Source organism: Micropterus salmoides, unplaced genomic scaffold, assembly GCF_014851395.1.
Source record: "Micropterus salmoides isolate LMB-PRFRI ecotype aquatic unplaced genomic scaffold, ASM1485139v1 Ms_hic_scaffold_9, whole genome shotgun sequence".
NCBI lineage: Eukaryota > Metazoa > Chordata > Actinopteri > Centrarchiformes > Centrarchidae > Micropterus > Micropterus salmoides.
The window spans coordinates 26840205-26860396 of NW_024044681.1; the positions used below are offsets into that span (position 1 = coordinate 26840205).

The 20192-nt window shown below is 41.7% G+C and overlaps 1 protein-coding gene across 8 annotated transcripts; it reads right to left on the minus strand.

Annotated features, from left to right (window-relative positions):
• Positions 1 to 738: 738 nt before the first annotated feature.
• Positions 739 to 18940, minus strand: taf1 (TAF1 RNA polymerase II, TATA box binding protein (TBP)-associated factor). 8 transcript variants are annotated; one of them, XM_038708165.1, is made up of 42 exons: positions 18833 to 18940; positions 18556 to 18614; positions 17749 to 17863; positions 17482 to 17605; positions 17280 to 17396; positions 16809 to 16931; positions 16301 to 16542; positions 15969 to 16184; positions 15621 to 15863; positions 15309 to 15540; positions 15018 to 15125; positions 14739 to 14906; positions 14407 to 14534; positions 13674 to 13781; positions 13331 to 13504; positions 13063 to 13236; positions 12762 to 12866; positions 12456 to 12656; positions 12144 to 12285; positions 11931 to 11987; positions 11583 to 11713; positions 11411 to 11491; positions 11155 to 11304; positions 10943 to 11062; positions 8892 to 9067; positions 8575 to 8807; positions 8240 to 8447; positions 7967 to 8138; positions 7566 to 7777; positions 7225 to 7333; positions 7031 to 7129; positions 6743 to 6920; positions 6557 to 6624; positions 6353 to 6475; positions 6146 to 6238; positions 5942 to 6026; positions 5762 to 5829; positions 5189 to 5305; positions 4415 to 4510; positions 3876 to 4092; positions 3305 to 3476; positions 739 to 1532 (listed from the first exon to the last, which is right to left on the minus strand). In XM_038708165.1, exons 3-42 carry the CDS (start codon positions 17860 to 17862, stop codon positions 1316 to 1318), a joined length of 5901 nt encoding a protein of 1966 aa, XP_038564093.1. In that variant the 5' UTR covers position 17863; positions 18556 to 18614; positions 18833 to 18940; the 3' UTR covers positions 739 to 1315. The 8 variants fall into 8 exon arrangements, with proteins under 8 accessions (XP_038564093.1, XP_038564094.1, XP_038564100.1 ...); XM_038708166.1 differs by having other exon boundaries at positions 18556 to 18611; positions 18833 to 18930; XM_038708172.1 differs by lacking the exon at positions 11931 to 11987 and adding an exon at positions 4727 to 4834 and having other exon boundaries at positions 7973 to 8138; positions 18556 to 18935.
• Positions 18941 to 20192: the final 1252 nt, after the last annotated feature.

The window sequence follows — 20192 nt, forward strand, 5'->3', positions numbered from 1 at the left end:
AATATCTACTATACTTCTCTATTTGCATGGCCACTCAAGAGAAGAGTCTTATAAGAGAAGAAGAAGAACGGTAAACAAACAAGCATGGAAACCAAAGCTGATGTTAAAATTGTAAGACAACAACGTTTTCATAGATATTAGATGGTACATAGAACACATGAAGTCAGAGGACTGCAATCACGTTATTATACACTTAATTTATTCAACTATTTATTTTAGTTTTTACTTAATGCTGCTGTTTTGACTAACAATAGTGCATTGATTATTGACAAATGTAGCTTGACAATTAGGCTACCTCTCATCCACTCAAGACACATAAGTCAAGCTTGCCAAGTGCGTATAAAGACAAAATGGAATACTTGCTGCACACTGGCAATTCACACCTTGCATGGGAGGGTGTGAAAACCATGATTGTAAATATGTTCATGTTTTGGACTGTTGGTCAGACAAAATTACACATTTTGGGAAGGTCTTGATTTTCTGGTTTAAAATGATTAGGTCAAGCCTGAGGCCGCATCCACAATACCAGAGCATAGGAGTAGGTACCTAAATGAAAGGCAGCCTTTAATGATAGTAATGATAGTTACACCACTGACCCCAGTCAATAAAATCCTACAGCCCAACATGTTTTATCTAATAATCTTTTGTTGACATGCTATGAGCCTCGTGGTTCGCTATCTTACCTGCACCCAGAACATCTGTTACAATATGCTTTTATATGTAAATAAACAGAGCTGGTCACTTTTGGAGTCTCTTTTTATTATACGATCACCATGACAAGAGCCATTTTGAGTAAAACCACTTCAATAAACCAATGAGGTCAAGGAAGCTTTAATGAGTGGAGAATTAAGTTTCTATTAGAATACTAATCAGACTGTGCTCCTGTAATGAATGTAATGTAAATTTCAACCTAGAGGAAAATGGTTCATGGTCTGCCGCTCAATTTGTTATTAGTAATATATGATTTGATGGTTTTTGTTTACAGAAGAAGCTCCAGCATGTTGTATTTTTTTAATTAGCCGGCTGGGTGGAAACAACAAACTGTACAAAAACAACTCAACACACACCTTCCAGGTGAAGATACTTCATGGTGCAAAATATTCATTCAACATATAAAAGGCAAACTGAAATTTACAATGTGCTGTGACCAATACTGCAGGTACAGAAGGAAGCTATTAACATTACCCATCATTTACAAAATACAAACAATGTACAAAATGTTTGCCTGACAAATCTAATTTTCTCAGTTAAAAACTGGGATTATAAACCATGTTTTCTTAATCCTGTGTATAAAAAAAAAGAAAAGACAACTGAACTAGTTGTCAGAGTCCATGTCGCTGTCTCCTCCTATGGATCTGAACTCTTCGCTCTCCTCGTCTTCACTAAGCTGGACCTGGGAGAGCACGGCTGGGCCTCTCCTCCGTGCTTCATCTTCCTCATCTTCTTCCTCCTCCTCGCTGATGCCGTAGTCTTCTCCGTTTCCCATGCTAGAGGGCTGCATCTGACTTCGGCTCTCCTCATAGCTGCCGTAACTGAGACAGAAGTCAAATAGGAAAGCAAGATCTTATAGTGGTAATCCTTTAGAGTTACATGAAATCAAACTGCGTTTTTGAAATTATTTAGCATTTTGTTGGATTTTTTAAACTTCTGTCATTTAGTAAATATATAGATTCTGGGATCACTTCTATATAGTCGTTTTAATTGTTAGTGGCGGAGTCCGCTATTCCCATGCTTGATTCAAATGACCTACCTACACGTGGGATTCATAGAAAACAAAGATTTCAATCCTTTGATTTCTGTTCCATCTCATAGATATCAACCTCACCGTGTATCAGAGCTGTATTAAGTTATTGCTTATCCAAACTGAACATTTCCTACTGCCGCTGCTTTATTAAAACAACGTTTGGTTGCGCAGTTGCTCTTCTGGTCTATTTCTGACAAAGTAGCTGCTCCACGAGTATTTCCTGTAGTATTAAACTGTATTTTCTGATACCACCAGTAAATCAACCGACATCTTAAGAATTCAAACTTTAAGATCACATCAGAACAAGCAATGGGATTCAGGTGTAATAATAGATTACCTGAGACTTCTTGTTACAAAATGAGGTCTATCTTTCCCTGAAGAAAAAAACCCCAAAACTTAATAAAGTAGTTTTTTGATAAAGATACATAAAGAGATTCTGATAAAGTCTGACCTGCCAATTCGGATTTTGGCTGAAGTTGATTTTCTTATCTTTAGTTAACTATATCTGACAGCATACACAAACCATGTTTGTTCTCCCTTTCTTTATTAGAATCCCCATTAGCACCAGCATAAGCATTGGCCATTATTCCTGGGGTCCATCCAATTGTCTGTAAATAATAAAACACTGACTATTAGATAACTTTTACATTTTCTCTAAAACTGTACCAAGTTACAGACCCTTCTCTCACTCAAGCACATCTCAAAATAAAAAATTAATCCAGGTTAGGTTACTGGACAGAGCGTTTTTTGTTCAAATAAAATCCAACTGAAAATAAACTACAGAATGACAGTTTAACTGTGGTTGAGACATGGGGGTATTCTACTTAATTTGCTTAATTAGTGTTTACTCTAGTTTAAGCTGCTTACCTTTCTTTTCCCTTCAGAGACACACGCACACACACATCTTTCTCTGTTTCCTTCTCCGTGTATCTGTCTGCTCTGGTCACATTCTTTGTCAGCAGTATGTTTTATAAAGTCGCCCCAAAAATACAACTTGTCTTCACGACAGCAGGTGAGCCTTGTTTGGCGGAAGCTTATTGTTAATGATGTCACCTATCGCAACAATTGAGACCACTGTGATACTGAATGACATTGACACTAACAGGTGTGCTCAAGTCTTATAACGTAATTCCTGGTAACGTCTCTCTCTGTGTTTCTCTGCAAAGTGCTAAAATGGGTTGCCAAACATAGCTTACTGTGACCACCGTTAATATACCTGAGTAACCTGCACAAGCCAAGTCTGTGTGTGCAAACACAGCTTTTATTGGCCTTACAGGTATTACAAATTGTGAGCGTTCCAATGCTGACAATGTTTTAGTGTTTGCGTACAATAATCGTTTACTGTAGTTACCACTGTGCGCATGACATAAACAATCGTATGGTGCAGCATGTGTAGAGATTTGACCTGATGGCTGATCAAACTGAAAACCAGCCAATTCCGGTCATCGGCTGATCGGATTCGTGCATCTCTACTTTTCACATTTCAGAGACTTAACTCATCGTCACTCTTGAGAACCGTTATATAGTAGTGAGAGTTTTTGGCTCCTGGGCCAGTTGTACCTGACATTGCTGTCTTCCATGTGAGGCTCATCAGGCATGTCCCCTTCATATGACATCATGCTCTCCTCCTGCTCCATGCCCATACGCGCCGTCTCTTGAGCTCTCCGTGGAGGTGCTGGTCGCACATCTATCTCTCTGTCAGAGTCGCTTCCACTCTCCGACAGCTGTATGGCTGGAGGGGACAAACAATGGATCAGGACACACACACACACACACACACACACACAATACAAAAGATTGCACAGGACGTTCACCGAGGACAGGTTAATGATTAATGTTGCCTTACAGTCAACTTATATCCATATTGTTTTTACAGTATATCCATTATTGTCAATTATCTATATTACACAGACAAAACATCATAATATATTTTATGGTGTTTTCACTTATACCATGACTATATGCAGCACATGACGCCCTCGAATATTCTACAGTCATGCATTCTTCTTAACATGTTTTAGTGTTGATGTGAAACATTATGCTAATTTTTACCCCCTGTTTTTATTGCTTTATTCTTTAGTATAGCCGTGACGATATTCTGCTGCCGCCCCAGCCCTGCAGGTGGACTTACAGGAGAAAGGGTTGTCGCCCTCCTCTTCGCTGGCATCATCCTCTCCGTCAGACATGAGCAGGTCCTGGTACAGCACACTGGCTTGGGCTGGTCGGTGAGACCTTCCGTCCTCTTCTTCCTCCTCGTCTTCCTCCGGGTTGTGCAACCGTCTGCGAGGTGGCAGCAGCATCTCCTCGTCATCATCTTCGTCCTCTAGATCTCCGTCTGCGTCCTCTGCCTACATAGACAGGACAGAAGAATTTTTCATAAATAAATGAGTAAGACTTAAGCAAGCGGAAAAGCAAGCAAGTATGTAAGTAAATAAGATTTAAAATCAAGAATAACGAATAATAAAGAAAAAGTATTTTAATTAAATACTAAACGAGGGGTTTGGCCACTTTCTGTATGACAAATAAACCTTTAGGAAGGAACGAAATCGATTGGAACGAAATCGTACAATTGTATCGCATACAACTGTGTAAGAATTAAATTAATACATTTTAAGGGAATCCAGCTAGACTGCTATGTATATAACCTTTCGATAAGTCTGTCTTTCTTACAGGAGCAGGGGTCTTGGGTTTGCCATCATCTTCCTCCTCAAAGCCTTCAATGTCCACATCTGACTCTTCCTCTCCGGGTCTTCTACTGTGGCGACCCTGAGGGGCAACGTGATAAAAGTCTGAGAACACTCTTGCCGAAAGACGGAGCAAGAAGCAAAATAACTACTCTCATTTTTACACTGAATGTTATCTGTAATGTTCTAGTGTGAGAAATAACTTTAACAGAAGCCTGTAATCAAGCTGGCTTCTCTGAGGATAGTTCGAGGAGAGGTGGCATGTGGTTGCAAGCCTTATTTCTGTTTCTCTCCATACCTGCCCCCCTCTCTTCTCTGGAGCAACCACTAGAGGTCCCTCAGAGAAAAGGCTGCTGGTCTCTCTGGGAAGACTCCCTGAAGCCCCGCTGTCAAACAGATCAGCAGGCTGGCCAGCACCACACAGAGCGGCACACACAAATGGAGAGACGGGACAAGACGGCAGGAGTGAAGGAGAAAAACAGGGTGGGAGAAAGGAGAAAGTGAAGAAACTAGATTGTAAAGATGAAACGTGAAAGTCTGGAAAGGAGAGTTAGTGCAGAGAACGTGTGAAGAAATACAAGGGCTGGGAGCACTACAGGTGTGGCAAGGAGACTACTGCACGTAGAAATGTTTAGACAACTTGGTGTGGCACGTTATAAACAGCTGGAGGCCCAAAGTCTATTGTCAGTGTAGCAAGATACCCAGGAAACCATCATCTGCCAGCTAGCAAATGAAAACTGAGCCCTGGCTGCTCTCCTACCTGCGGTGTGTATGGCCCTGGCGTCATTGGGTCCAGACACTCCAAGTCCGCTGCATCCAGAGCTGCCTCTTTAGCAGTAGAGATGTCCTTCTCCAACTGGGTCAAGTGTTCATCATACTGGAGGCACATACAGGTGACAATTACAACACAAATTAATGTTTTTCCTGCTCATGAAAATACTATTGATATAAATTTGGCTATAATAATATCCAGATATATAATAATTATCCAGATTTGACATTGAAGAGATTAACTTTCTCCTGAAGCTGTGTCAAAATACATGTTGTCATAGTCTAAATCAAATCTAAGCATTTTGGTGAATTATGCAGCAATTTAATAAAAGATAAAAAAGTACAACCCTCCATGTTTCATAAGTCTAAAGTATGCCAGCACTGCTATTCATTCTTTAGTTAAAGACAATGTTTACATTGTTCCAAGCATTCCTTTACAGCAGTTCTGATAATATGGTAACCTTAGTTCGATGTAACTTACTGCATAAACACATGGTTGTTAACATGAACCTTCTCTCTGTCATTCAAAGGGCAAATAAAAAAGTCAAAAGGCTCAACATACCTCTGCCAAGGTTTGCTTGCACACATTGATAATGTCCAGGGCTGTCTTGGTGTATGGACTGTCTTGCCCTGTGAAAGACACATAAAGTTTGAAAAGTGCTTCATACATCTTTAAACTCTATAAAACTTGGTGAGGGACCAACCTTAGAGGTCAAGATAACAGTGATGTTAACGCATTTACCATTGTACGTGATACTGTTGGCGTGGATGAGACTGACATCTGAGAGGAACGCATCACGGTTTTGGTATTTGTGTTTGGAGATGTTCTGTTGAAATACAAAAATACAAAGAGGGATATTTTCTGTTAAAGTTCTTTGTTTCGCTGATGTTAAGAATGTCAGATGAGTATATATGTTTCAAGGTTTACACCTTGCATGACTCTCACCTTACGGATGCTCTCCAGATCCATGGGGTTTATGATCACTTTATAATAATCAGGCACAAACTTTTTGTTGACAGGATGGTGAAACGGCCATGACTATAGTGAAGGGGAGAATTAAGGAATGAGAGGCAGATCATTAACTTATTCACCAGGCGAACTGATAAGTGCTCTCAAACTGATTAAAGTTAAGTAAATGGTAAGATGACGCACATCGGGAACCACCATCATTTTCTGGGTAACAATGTTGTCCAGGATGAAGGAGAAGGCCACCTGATCATCATCATCCAGCAACGGATTGATGGCTTTCTCCAGCCTGACCAGCCTGTCCTCCTTCTGCACACACGCAGGTTTAATGGTTAATTTTGGAAAAAAAGGGCAGGATGGTGTGCAAAAGGACAAAGCATTCACACTCACCTCTTTCAGTTTAGCATCGCATAGGTCCAGCATGGATTGTGCTACCTGTGTTATTGGATGTTTTGCCCCTGGTGGAAGAAAAAAAAGAGACCAGTCTTAAAACGCTGATGTGGTATTCATTTGAAAGTTTAATTGAAACCAGAGAAAGTCTGTTTTCAAGAGATAAACATGTTCTTATAGCTTTACCATTGTAGGTGGCACTGTTTTTGACGATAACTTCAACTGCTTCACGGAACTCCTCCCTTGAGGGATACATTCGCTTGCGTACATTCTCCCGCAGTGTCTGCAGGTCCATGGGCCGTGTGATGATCTTATAGTAGTCCTTCACAACCTTGGCATTGACTGGTGTGTGGAATGGATACGTCTACATGGAGAATGCGCAGGTAGTAAAGATGAGACAGTAGAGCAGTAAAAGAGGTGAAACAGGAACAATTAAATGTTGGGGTGGACGAGTGTGTGTCTGACTGGTCTTACGTTGGGGTGATCCCGCATGTCATTGATGATGCTCTCTAGCACAGAAGACAAAGTCACCATGGGGTCAGTGCGTCTGCGGTGGATGGCCTTGTGTGGCTTCTGTGAATGTTAAAAAACAAAACAAATACAGTGTAAAAAGCTAAAGAAATTCTCAGTTCAAAATGTGTTAGAACAAGCTGTAAAACACTGCTTACATTGAGGTAGTCACAGTGCACAGCGCTGCCTACACGTCTCTTCTTCTTTGGTGGGAGCTGTTGCTTAGGGAACTTGAGCACTAAAGACTTTCTGCGCACCTCATCAGCACTGTAGAAACAGACATTTGTTAGAAACTGCAGGGGGTAGAAGCCACAGACCGTCCTTCTATTAAAACTGTATCTGAGTGACTCTTTCTGTCCGCAGACCCACGTTTAGAAAATACTGCGCTCATTTATGAATGGCAGAATTTGGCAGCACATGCAAAAATTCCCCCGAGTGCAGATATGAGTATCACTGCTAAACTCCTTTTAACGGAGAAGGAACAAGAACAATCTACTACCTCTCAATGAGCTGTTTGCCCAGCACAATCTTGGTACCCTCCACTTTGATCAGTTCCTCGTTGTCATTGTGGATGACGGTCTTTTCCAGCTCCTCCTCCTGCTCCTCTGTCATGGCCACTGGGTTAGAAGGTGGAGCGTTGGTCTGGTAGTACAGCGGGCAGAACTTGTTGGTCCTCATGTGTCCGATGGCTCCACATGCACCGCACTTTAGCTGGCGAAAAAAGGCAAACATTAAGGAACACGAAACATAATCTGCCTGTGCTATGTGATAGTATAAGAATAGTGAAAGAACAATACTACAAATAGACATAATGGTTTGGTTTGTATTTAGCTGGGTACCAAAGAGCTGGTGAGGAAAAAGTAAAGGAGAGGAATATAGTATTGAATCGGCCAAGCTTACTTTTACCTTGAGGTCTGGTCTCTCTTTGACCTTCTTGGCCTTCTTCTCTGGAGGTCCCTTGATCTTGTCTTTCTCTTGATTTCTCTTCAGCCTCCTCAGCTGCTCCTGAATACGCCGGCGCTCCTTTCTCATCTCTTCTCGGTGCTGCTCATCGAAAACGGCAAACTTTCGTCTGCAGCCACAAAGATACACAGTATAATAACAATAATAATATTATTACCACCTCATAACACTCACTGTAAGATGAGACAGTTTGATTAGTGAGAGACTCACATGAATTCTTCATCCTTGGTTTGTCTGATCCTGGTGTAGGCGTCGATGACTGCAGCCTTGCGAACTGTCTCACAGCGGACATATTCCTTTCCATCCTCATCCTTGAAGGTGCGATAGATCTTGAGTCGCCGTCCTGTGGCTGAGGAGTTTAGGCTGGTGACAGAGGACGTGTCATCGTCCTTGTGGGAGCTGGTCGATAAGGAGCTGGCTATAGAGTGAAGGGGAAAGTTAAGCTTACAGTTAGATTCACAAATAATTTTCAACCTTACATAGCTAACGCAGATATGTCATCATGGCGTCATTAAGATCTCTGACACTCTGAAACACACACTCACACAGGCCTTTGCGCCGCTCCTTGCGTCCCTTGTTGTCACGATCGCTCTCCTCGCCCATCAGCATTCTCTGCAGCTCTTTCCTCTCCTGCTCCTCCCTCTCACGGGAAAGCTGGGAGCTGGTCTTCTTGTTCTGCAGCATGTTCTCGATGTTCTTCCCCATCTCCTCAAAGTCACTGTCCTCTGCTGAGCTGCTGTCTGTGTCCGTGGAGAGCACCTCTGTCGACTCTAACACTCTGTAGTGGGGGTGAATGATAAGTGATCACGTGTGCTCGGAAAGAATCTTGAATAAGATATGTAACTCTAAATAAGAGCCTCACTTGTTCTGTAGGTCAAAGATCCTTTGGCACTCTTCCTTGTAACGCTCCTGGTGTTCAGCAACTGAGAAACGAGAGCCTCTCGCAAACTTGCTCATGGGTCCCTCGCCTGAACGTGCCTGCTCTGTGGACATGGTTCTCACCACGTCAATCACCTCCCAGCGCGAGAGCTTCTTGATCTAACACACATAGAAACACAAAATCCCTGTAGCAAGACTGAAAGACAAGGTGTCACCATTTACAAATCTCCAAAAACGGAATGAATAAGGCTACGTTCATACTGCAGGCGAAAGAGACCCAAATCCGATTTATCTGCCCATATGTGACTCAGTGTGAACAGGTCAAGTCACATGGAATCTGATCTTTTCCTGTTCGCATTTGGGCCACTTTCATATGTGGTTCAAATCCGTTGCGGATCGGATCTTTTTAAATGCGACTTTAGTCTGGACACTGAGGCCAGAATTGATGTGACTTTGACATCACTCCAGAGCAGCTGTCCTGCTGTGGACAGAGCCGTTTCTTCTCTACCTTGCTGTCATCTGCTCACAAATTCCCTTTCTTACAGCAGAGAGAGTGAGAGAGAGAGAGAGAGAGAGAGTGAGAGAGTGAGAGAGGGCAGTTGCATTGTACAGCTCCTTGTTAACTTCTGTACGACAGCGTGCGACGTCGTGTTATTCTTTTGCGCAGGCGGGTCACTTTCAGGCTGTGGACAGTTCACACTGGAGTCTGATATGGAACACATTTAAGCAATAATGTGAACTGTCAAACTAAAAAAACGAATCTGGGAGAAAATCGGAATTGAGCATTAAGGCCTGCAGTCTGAACGTAGCCAACAAGACATTTCCTATATGAATTTCATGTGCTTGCATGGTACCTAGGGTTTGGAATCTCTAGGAACCTCACAATTCAATTAGGAGGGCTACAATGTGATTATAAAGCGATTATTGCATCTTTTATTTTCAATACAGGATGTGTTTTTTTCCCCCTCACTGTCTGACTACTTGGTACTTTAAAGCTAAAGTTTTTTTAATGATCCAGCCAAGTAGGTAGTAATGACATGCAGCTAATTCCTATAAATGTACCTAACGTTACATAGCAATATTACTAACATCTGATGCTGCTATAAGGCTCCGCCTTACAGAAAAAGTTCTATTATTTGTCTGGTCTAGTGTACTTACTGTGTTGTGTTGTATCGTGTCTTGTCTTGTAATGTTGATTATTGTGATCTTGTTTTTTGCACCATGGACTGTGAGGAATGGCATTTCGTTCATTTGTGTATGGTGTGTGGATGAATGACCAGTGTTTCCCACAGAATGACAATCTACCTGTGCGGCATTCTCCAGCTTATTTCACTAAGCTGCAAACAGACCAGCTTATGCAGCCTCTTTCTGTCTCTCTCTGTATGTGTCTGCTCTGCTGACTTCCTCCATCTCTCCAGTATGTTTTATAAAGTCACTGAAAAGACAGACCTTTTCCACCCGCGATTTGTTTTTATAGAAGCAGGTGTGCCACATGTGGAGGAGGCTTGTTTCTGGTGTCGGCTACCAAAAAGAAACCAACGTGGTACCAAATGACATCTGCACTGGTGTCACTGTTGCTTTCCCTGGTCCATGCTTGTAAAATATCCATTATGTTTGCGTCTTGTAACGTAATAGAAAATGCTAAATGGGTCACCAAATATACCTGGGCGACCATTTATATACCTGGCCGCCCAAGTAAAATCTATGTGTCGGAAACACCGATGACAATAAACAAACTTGAACTAGTAGCCAAAAAACATCCTGTTCCATCCTGATCCAGCTTCCATACTGGAGGCTACAGCCCAAAGGAAATGTTTAGCCAAATCCAGCTTACATCAGGTGAAAGGCAGGGTACACCCTGGAAAGGTCGCCAGTCCATCGTAGCCAATGGAAATGTTTGCAAGCGCTAACCGCCTTCACTGTTTCAGCAGTTTTTTGTTCTGTCAACATTACGTTATCAATTCACATTTGTCGCAACATAATGCATCTAAGTATCGATTGTTTCCCCCACCCCTAATATCACCATGGTCTTACCTCTTCCTCTGGAACACCAAACTTGCGCAGCAGCTGCTTCGCATTCTTCAGCGAGAGTCTCCTCAGGTCAGCGTCTGTCCCTGTCACTGTCTTCTTGGCAGGTTGTGGCTCTTTGTCATCCTGAAAAACCGCACAGGATCAAAGCTTTCACTCTCTATTCCTTATGCAAGGCAGAACATGGGGTGGCAGACTTTTGCTTTTGAGGGTCAGACCTTCTGTTGAGTGGGCTTGTTGGGAACTTTGACGTAGGAGAAACCCTCTCCACAGCCTGTTGGATCAGCCACACCTGTAACCTCCAACAAACATTTCCCCTTCATGGCAGAAATGAAGGCTCTTGTTGTGTTCCAAGGAGCTGTCCGCACCTAGGATGTGTGAGACAGGATCAGCATGGTGTAAATCTAAAATGCTTTTTGGTAGCAAAAACACTGGAGCTCTTAACTTAATTATGAGGAAGCACTTCATCAACACCTCATCATCAATCTTCATTTGAAAGTCCTCTTCATTCTCCTCGTCTGGAGCAAAGAAGGATTTCTCACCATATCCAGCATCCTAAAAGGGGTGAAATACTTTGTAGTAAGGCTGTGTCACAGTACTCACTTGTGTTAACCATCTGAAGCGATTTCAAGGCAGATAATGTTACCTTGAGTCTCTGCTCTGCCACCAGCATGCTATAGTAAGCACAGCACTGCTCTGGAGACACCATGGCCCTGATCTCCTCCTCTGTAGGCAATCTGAAGTCAGGCTTTAGCACCCACCAGTTAGAGTCCATCCCTGGCATGAGGACAAGGTGCTGTTAGACATTTCTTTTCATACCTGCAACCTTATTTTTGATCAAAAACTATCCAATATTGTCAATGTCAGTTTCCATTATAGGCACATGTATGGTAGACCTCTTCTCAAAGAAACAGCATTGTAGAAAACATGCTGATGAAAATACTAAACATTTGTACCCTGTGTGTCCTTACACTGTCCTTAGACTACGTCTTACCTCTAGGGTAAAATCCATAGTAGGTGTAAAAAGCTCTGTCCCTGCTCAGATTCCTGTCTGTCAATTCAAGGCACACATATGACGACGCAGTATCTCTTTGTAACCTCAACACTGTCCTGATGTAACACATCTGGGTTAGGTTAGTACAACAAATGATGTTAATTATCACTGAATGGTGGATGGACGGGGAGTTAGTGAATGAGCGTGGTGTACCTGTACGTTTGAAGTCAGCACAGAGTTTTAGTCGTTTTCTGATGCTGCTTTCTGAGTGTGAGGGAAAAGCTTTCTTTATATCCTCCATGCGAATTCTCCGGGGCCGATCCTTGCTTTTCCAGAACAAGCGGTAAATAAACACCTACAGAATAAAGATGTGACAGCTGAGCATTTGCAACAACAACAGCTCGAGTTTCAGGGAGAGATCAGGTGAATAAAGTCAACTTTATTGTCGATTCTACTATGTACAAGGCACACAGAGCATTGAAATTGCATTTCTCACATGACTCATGGTGAAAAAGGTGAACATACCTGTAGGAAGTCTCGGATGTGAGTATTGGCTCTTTTGGAGTTGGGCCCTGGAACCTCATACAAGGGGCACTCCTGACCGACTACAATAATGTCCACAAGTTCTCTAATGTAGTAGCCGTGTCGCGTTCGTAGAACTAAGAAATCAGTCTCTGGCATCTTGTGCACGTAGATCGGAGCACGGAAAAGGTTGTTTTCAAATGCCTAAAAGAAAAAGAGAATAGACAGTTTTCCACGATAACAGACCAGTGATGCTTCACATATTTCCCTGAATCAGAAAACCGAATCTTTGACTGTGGCAGTGCTGACCTGGAGCAGCTGTCCGGGATGCAGAGAACCCAGGAAAGGGGATGTGTGGCAGTACACAGTCTCTCCATATTTACAGTCGGGTGCTCCAGGATCCTTTCCAGGTTTCTGAAGAATACAGTAATAATGCCATAATGTATGTTAACATCTCTATCCAACTGGCAAATATGGCATCTGCAAGTGTCATTAAGTTTAATTTGATAATCTAAAATTTACACCAGAATGAAATACATAACAATTCTGCTAATAGAAATAAATGTAACAACCAGAATTTCTTCAGTTTAGACTGGAGTATTAGACTCACCCTTTTGTAGTAGTTTTTGATCTTAGTGGCCATGCCGACTTGCATGATGAGAGGGGGGTATTCTTCACTGTACTCTGCCAGGATCAGGTCTCCATCTTTGCCTGTCAAGTCCTGTGGGGTTCGCATGAAGAACATGTCTCCTCCGCCTGATGCCTGCCGCTCCTGCTCTCTCATCTATACGAAAAAATATTAACACATCCACTCAGTACACCACTAATGTGGCACAATGTTATAAGGTTGTCTGTGCTTGTTTTGAGCTGGGCTCCACCTTGGCTTTCTTCTTAATGTGTTTGAGCAGTGGCTGGACGGGATGAGGACCTGGCTGAGCCAAAGCTCCAAATGAGTACTTCTTCAGCGTCGGTCGATGAAACTGGCGCAGCTTCATAGGCCCCATGTGAGTAGGGAAGAAGGGCTGCCTCAGCTCCAGTGCTGGGATGGAGTGCTGTTAAAGAGACAACATTTACTCAACTAAGTTATATGACATTCTACGCTTCATTTTACATTTCACAGGTTTATGTCTCTGTGTCAGTATTTACAGAATAAATTATAATTTTTAGCACCGCCATTTTGATCATGTCCTGTCAGCTTTATTTTTGTGGACCGCTGCTTACCTGAATGATGTTGCCACCGAAGGTCCCCCTCAGGCCCTGCTGTTTGGGATAGTAGAACTCATCATTGGAGAGGTTCCAGGGGTCCTTCACTTCAGGCTGGGACATGTTCTGAGTTGACAGAAACCCCATTTCTCACTGAAAGTTATGTCATTCCAACCTCTTCTATGTTTGAAATGAACCAAGTTATTACTCAAACATAATAATGATTGAACAGGATTCTGGCAGCCTCAGGTGTAATTATTCTGTCAATTTCATTTCACCATATCTGCGCTTCCTCTTTACAGGGTGTGCAATTAATCACGTTTTATTTTCAATTATGACTTCCAACAATTATGAAAAGAAGATAATCGAGATAAATTGATTGTTGTGCCGCATTCTGTTTCTCAAATGACGCTCTTGTTTTGTCTTGTGTTATAAATCTGGTGCATCCTTTTCCTTTATAGCGGTGGGTCATATAGCGGTGGGTTATAGCGGGGTTGGATTTCTATTTCTTATTTCATTGACTATTTGAGATTTTTGGTATAATGCATCTAAAAAAATTTTTAAATGTTAAGCATTCGATTTTAAAAGTTCAAGAAATGCACGGTGTTTCCTAAATCAACGAGAAATCGTGTTAAATAATCGTGATCTCAATATTGACCAAAATAATCGTGATTAGGATTTTTGCCATAATCAAGCAGCCCTACCTCATAATCAAACATATGCCTTCGCCTACCCTGATGAGGCAGCATACCTGCTGTGGCTCATCTTTTATCACCCCAGTCTTCCCCAGCAGGATGCGGCTCTTTTTGATTGCCGTTTCCTTCTTATTCTCTTTTGATGGGGAGTGGGATGTCATCTCCTCCTTTTCATTAGGCATTTCTATAAGAGACAACAGTTTGTCAAAAAATAAGCAGACTAAAAATAAAAACATTTGAGTAGAATTAAGTATGTATGAATATAAACACAGCATCTTATTGTTATTGTGATTATTCTAAGAAAGTTCACAAACTTCCATCACATCCCAATGAAAACGAAAAACAGAGGTAAATTTGTAGCCCAACAAGATGGAATTCTCGAATATACCTAGGATGATATTTTCATCATTGGGATCCAGTGTGAGAACAGGTGGCATGAGCATGTGATCCATCTCCTGGTCATCCCAGATAATGTTATCTTCCCAGCGTCCATACACCAACTCCTCGTTGTCAATGGGGAAAATGGAGAACCAGGGAGAGTCTTCTTCGTGAAAGGCTGCGGAGGGACAAGAATAAATAAATAAAGACAATACAGAAAATGAAACGTTAGTCTGAGATAAAAAGCTCTGGTGCATCTATTGTATTGTGACCAAAATATTAAACTTACTCTGATTGTCATGGTTGTTTTTTTCCCGCTTAGAGCCAGAGATTGAAGAAGCTTTGGGCATGGGTGGAGGCGTAGGTGGCACCAACAGGGAATTACTTCTTGTCAGACCTGTAAGATTAAAGTGATTATTATATGGCTTTTACACACATTACATATTAAAGCCTGCTGCTCCACCATCAAGTACCGCTGCTTCAACGTTCTTCAAGTTTTGTAAACACCACCTGGGTAGAGTATGCTGTTTGAATTACCAAAAAAAGACCTATTTACTTAAAATTTTTCCAGGCGTCTTACCCTGCTGTGCGTTATAAGCATTGGCATTGCGGGTCATGCTAGAAGGCAGCCATCCCGCCAGACTGGCTCGCTGAGTCTTGGTGCCCTTGTGTTTTACTTCCTCCCCATTCCAGATAATATCGTCCTCCCATTGCAGCTGAGTGACCATCAGGAAGAGCTCATTCTCGAGGGCTTGTCTGTCCTTATCTTCATCTTCATCATCATCATCGTCGTTATCGTCCCGCCTCAGAAACTAGAAATACATTACATAATATCAGTAACGCAATCAGCATCATTTTCGTGTTACGGCTACAGGTGTCCATGTCTGCATACCTCATGTACAGTCTCTATTCTTTCTTTAGGCGTGTGCTGCTTCTGAGGCTCACTGGACTGCTCTTCTTTTAGCTTGAACCCGTAGTTAAAGTTGCTTCCGTCCTCAGAGACGCCTAGCATGTCGTACCAGAGCTGGGCTGGACCATATCTCCATTCTGCTACTTTAGGTCGAGACTCTGCCTCCTTGTCCCCATCACCACAAGTTTGTGAGAACTTAGATTCTACTGGAGCCATCATGGTTATCTGGGTGGCACAAAAAAGCATGTCAAGTGCTGGACACAATTGTCGGACTACTACTAGTTTACATTATGAGAGCCTACAATAGCCAGTAACGCTGGTATGGTTTACCTCATCATCAGAGAGACACTGCTCTGGGGGTGGAGCGAGTGCGTACTCGTAAATCCATCCAGACTTCTTCTCCTGGCTCTGCTCTATGGGCTCTCCTTCTGGTGGAGGTGTTCCAGGTAGAGGGTCTCGGTGCTTCCGCTTCTTCTTCCTGCGGGCACTCCTCCAAACTGATGGCATATTCTTTCCAGGACCAAACAGGCGTAAGAACCTAAGCACCTGGTAAAACATCCGAGATAGAGGGTGTTTGCGCACTCCTTCATTTTAAAATGATGATGAGAAAATATTGTGATGAATTTCAGCTCAGTACAGTGGCTGTCAACGCCACGCTTTACCTTTCCAGGCCTAAACTCTGGAAAAAGCTCTGTGACACCTGGCAGAGCTTTGGCAGCATCCTTCTGCATGATGCCAGCAAGAGGGAGGTTGAGACTATCTGGGGGGCCCCCAGCCCCCAAGCCCTGACAGGGACGGTCAGTTTCTGACTCAGAGTCTGAGGAACTGCTGAAGTCAACCTTATCAGCCGTAGAGGATGGTGCGATGATGGAGGGCAGGATGATGCCGTCACCATCTTCCCCAACTGTGAGGAGAGACAGTGTCAGATCACAGCATAAGGAGAGACAATAAGACTTCATCTTCTGACATTTATGATCTAAAATACCTGAACCTAACCCTGAATTTCTATTGAGTTAACTTAATGATCAAGTGTAGTATCTGTTCTTCAGAGGCAATCTAAACCTGGGACCATAACATCCACCCTGATGAAGTTCACTCCAGAGGTGCAGCCACAGAGGTTAACATCAGGCCACATATACAGGGAGTAATTATGAGTAAACATGGTCTTACCATTTGGGCTCTGGGAGGGGGGTTCCTCTTTCTTAGCAGACGTAGGAAGACTTGGTGGGGGCGGAGGAGGCATGAGCTTAGAATCAATATCCTCACAGTCGGCATCATAATCATCCTCATCATCTAAGGAATTAGAAGAAATTGTTAACATTTAAAATAGATTAAAAAAAGTGAAAAAATGAAAAACATTTTAGATTCCTTGGCAGGGACGAATGACAATCATGGTAATAAAACAAATGATAATATAAAGTGAAAAAAAACAAAAGTACAAAGGTGTTATTTTAACTGCAAAATCTTGTATGAAATAACTTTTCTATTTTGGGGAATTTCAATACAGAAATATCTTTTTTTTTTAAAGATGAGATCCGATTAATACACCTTAAAAAAAAAACATATGCAAAACATTTTTAATATATGTGTATGTATTTGTAATGACACAAATTTGACTCTAAGGAGCTGTAAGTTGATCACCTGTTTTCCTGCTGGGCTGCAAAGACCCCATGGCCTGACGGTACTTCTTTGTCTCATCCTCAGCAACCTCACTGATGTCAGAATAATCAACTGCATCTTCAGTGCTTTTCACCCAACCTGGATCAGGAGAAATATTAAAAATGTCACTCCATCCTTATCCTGGCTAAATTAATGCCAAGTTCCTTTTTATATTTAGCCTAACCTTCAGCATCCACATTTCCAGAGTCTCTGTTTTCATCTTGATCATCTTCTGAATTTGCAGTGATCTCTGTAATGAGTGAGCCTAGACCCAGATTACCCAAACCAGCCAAATGCTTTTTGGACTCCTGTGGTGAGAAGAAATGGCAGATAAGCAATAAAAAATACAACAGTTATTCATAAATAATAGTACCTTTTATATTGTATAATTTCTACCATGAATTCAATATTTTTTATTTAAGTGTTTATCATGATGATACTAAACACCCACATTGTCCAGAACACTGTCATCCTCTAGCTGTCCATCTTCATTGATGTTTCCAAAAAGGAAGCCAGTTAGAGAGAAAGGACGATCTTGGTCTTCATCACTGTCTGAGTCCGACATCCTAAATGGATAACATTTAAAGTTTAGGGATTTGGCTCATCTTCTTATCCTGAGTGACTTATGACATTGTTGAGAGACATTACTCTGATGTTTAAATCATCCTCCATGAGTGACGCATTCATGCTGAATTTCATCAAGGACTACATCTTAAAGTTATTATTACTGCTGTCAACTCCATTGGCTAAATAAAGGTTTAAATATCTGCGAGAGCTCTTGTTTTAAAGCTGGTGATTTCCATTCAGGTGTCCTGCACCACTGACTCGACGATCAAACAACTGAGCCATTAAAATATCACTTTGACCCTTAGCTTTACCCAAATATGTTGCTGGATTGCAAATGTATTTCTTTCCGTTGACACTTTCATTGTCCGTTTCTGCACCACAGATGGTTTATATCTGCATCAGGACACTGGACACGTACATTAGTAACGTTAGCCTTGCTGCCCTTTACGCGTTAACTAACGTTGCAGTCTGTCGGCGTTTCTATTGCGTTATTCATTCTCTTGTCCTCCTATAAAAATGTGCTGGGGCAACAAACTGCTAACTGTCTATTTCGACCTGAAGCTTAGTAACAAACAAACCTGATGTTATCGGTGGTGCAAAATACAGCGGTCGCTAACGTTTGTTTGGTTCGCTATTAGCTAGCTCGCAAGCTACATGATGAAAAAATATCATAGATGCAACTCACGCTTACCTTTCAGGACCTAAATGTAGATAGTGTCCGCTTGTGTTTAAGCCAGCTTGCAGTATCTGCTGAATGCCAATAGTAAGTACAAGTCAATTAACTTTACATGAAAGCGAACAGTTTAGCTTGGCAAAGTAGCCAATGTTAAGTTAGCTAATGTTAGCTAGACAAAATAAGTTGTAGTAAGTAACGTTAATCTATATAAATCTTTCCTCCGCGTGCCTGCACCTGTTTTGTGAGGTCAAAACAGAAATCACAATTTTTTTTTAACGCGATCTTTACACACCGGTTTCGGCAAACACTTTTGTTTTTATTTGTGTGTGGGCACTTCAGCAGGCAACACCGTTAGCTAAACTAGTTAGCTAGGGGTACCTACATCCCCTTCTCGTACAATCCAGTGACCCGGATGGAGAGGGTGAGGCGTTCAGGCACCCCTGTGTAACGTGGTAAACTGTACCGTTTGCAGAAGCGGACTCTTCAATATCAAGACAGGATTATTTGGCAGTATGTAAGTATGCAGAACAAGCGTTTCTAAGGGAATATTATCTTGTGCTACATTTGATATAACTTTTATTTACTCTGCTTCCCTTGATGATGTCCTTTCTTCCTTGGTAATACATATTATGCTTTATAACTAGTAAACACTTTATGTTCAATGTCTAATGAATTATTACATACGTTGTTTATATGACTAGACACATTATGGGTCTTATGCTGGACCTTTTCTCACCCAATTTCTGTGTGTCAGGGCCAACTAATCACTTCCCAATTAATTATAGATTATTGTTTTGCTTTATTTATCCTAAATGGACATTTGTGGTTTCTGAGGGCACTCCTGTGTGGAGATGAACACTGAAAGCTTTTCTCTCCATCTACTGGAAACCCCTACATGGCCCATATGAACCCCAGCAACGTAGTTTCCTATGGACAATGAGGATTAAAATGTCATCTATAGGCTTAGCAGATAGATAGACAGAGTGTTTGCTAGGAATTAAACATAGGGCAATTTGAGTAATTAACAGAATGAGCTAAGCTATAATTTTGCTTCTAGTATTTTTTTTTTTACCTGGACCTTATTTTCCTATTTTTTTTGTGACTAATTGGGACAACAACATGACAACATTTAAATTGGTTCAGTATTGAGTGAGCGTACTGCAGTCGGCAAAATCTTTCGTTCACTAGGCCTATGGATGACATCTATAGCTGGGGCATCTGTTGCTGGAGGCGCCACTTTTATATTGACAATCAAAAAAGACATTCAATCAATCAAAGCTGTCAGCACCACCGTTTAAACATAATGGTTTGTTTCTTTTGTGTATATTGCAAATCTCAAACATGTAATCCTACTTCTTTAACTAACCTCTTTATACTGAAGAATGTGCTCCTTTAGAGGTACTATATTAATTGATAGTAACAGTGCAGTACAGCATGTCTGAAAGGTGATACATTTACCAGGTCTTTACAAGCCATGCACAGGTACGTCTCAGTACATGCTTGATCCTATCCAATCCACAGTTTGCCTTGGTCAACGGACTTCAGTAAGAATCCCAAAATCTGCCTTTTATCAGTAAATAGTGGTACCACTTTTAGTGGTGAAAATGTTTTCAATGGAAGCATCATGTTCTTTCTACTAAATGTTACACAAT

Bases quoted from the DNA above. Each gene is read 5' to 3' on its own strand.
- taf1 (XM_038708172.1), bottom strand. From the start codon at position 17,862: ATGTCGGACTCAGACAGTGATGAAGACCAAGATCGTCCTTTCTCTCTA. The intron at 16,185-16,300 runs GTAAAGCGTGGC...ATGTTTTACCAG, and splicing joins CAGAGTTTAGGCCTGGAAAG to GTGCTTAGGTTCTTACGCCT. The intron at 12,286-12,455 runs GTATGTTCACCT...TTTATTCTGTAG, and splicing joins ACATCCGAGACTTCCTACAG to GTGTTTATTTACCGCTTGTT.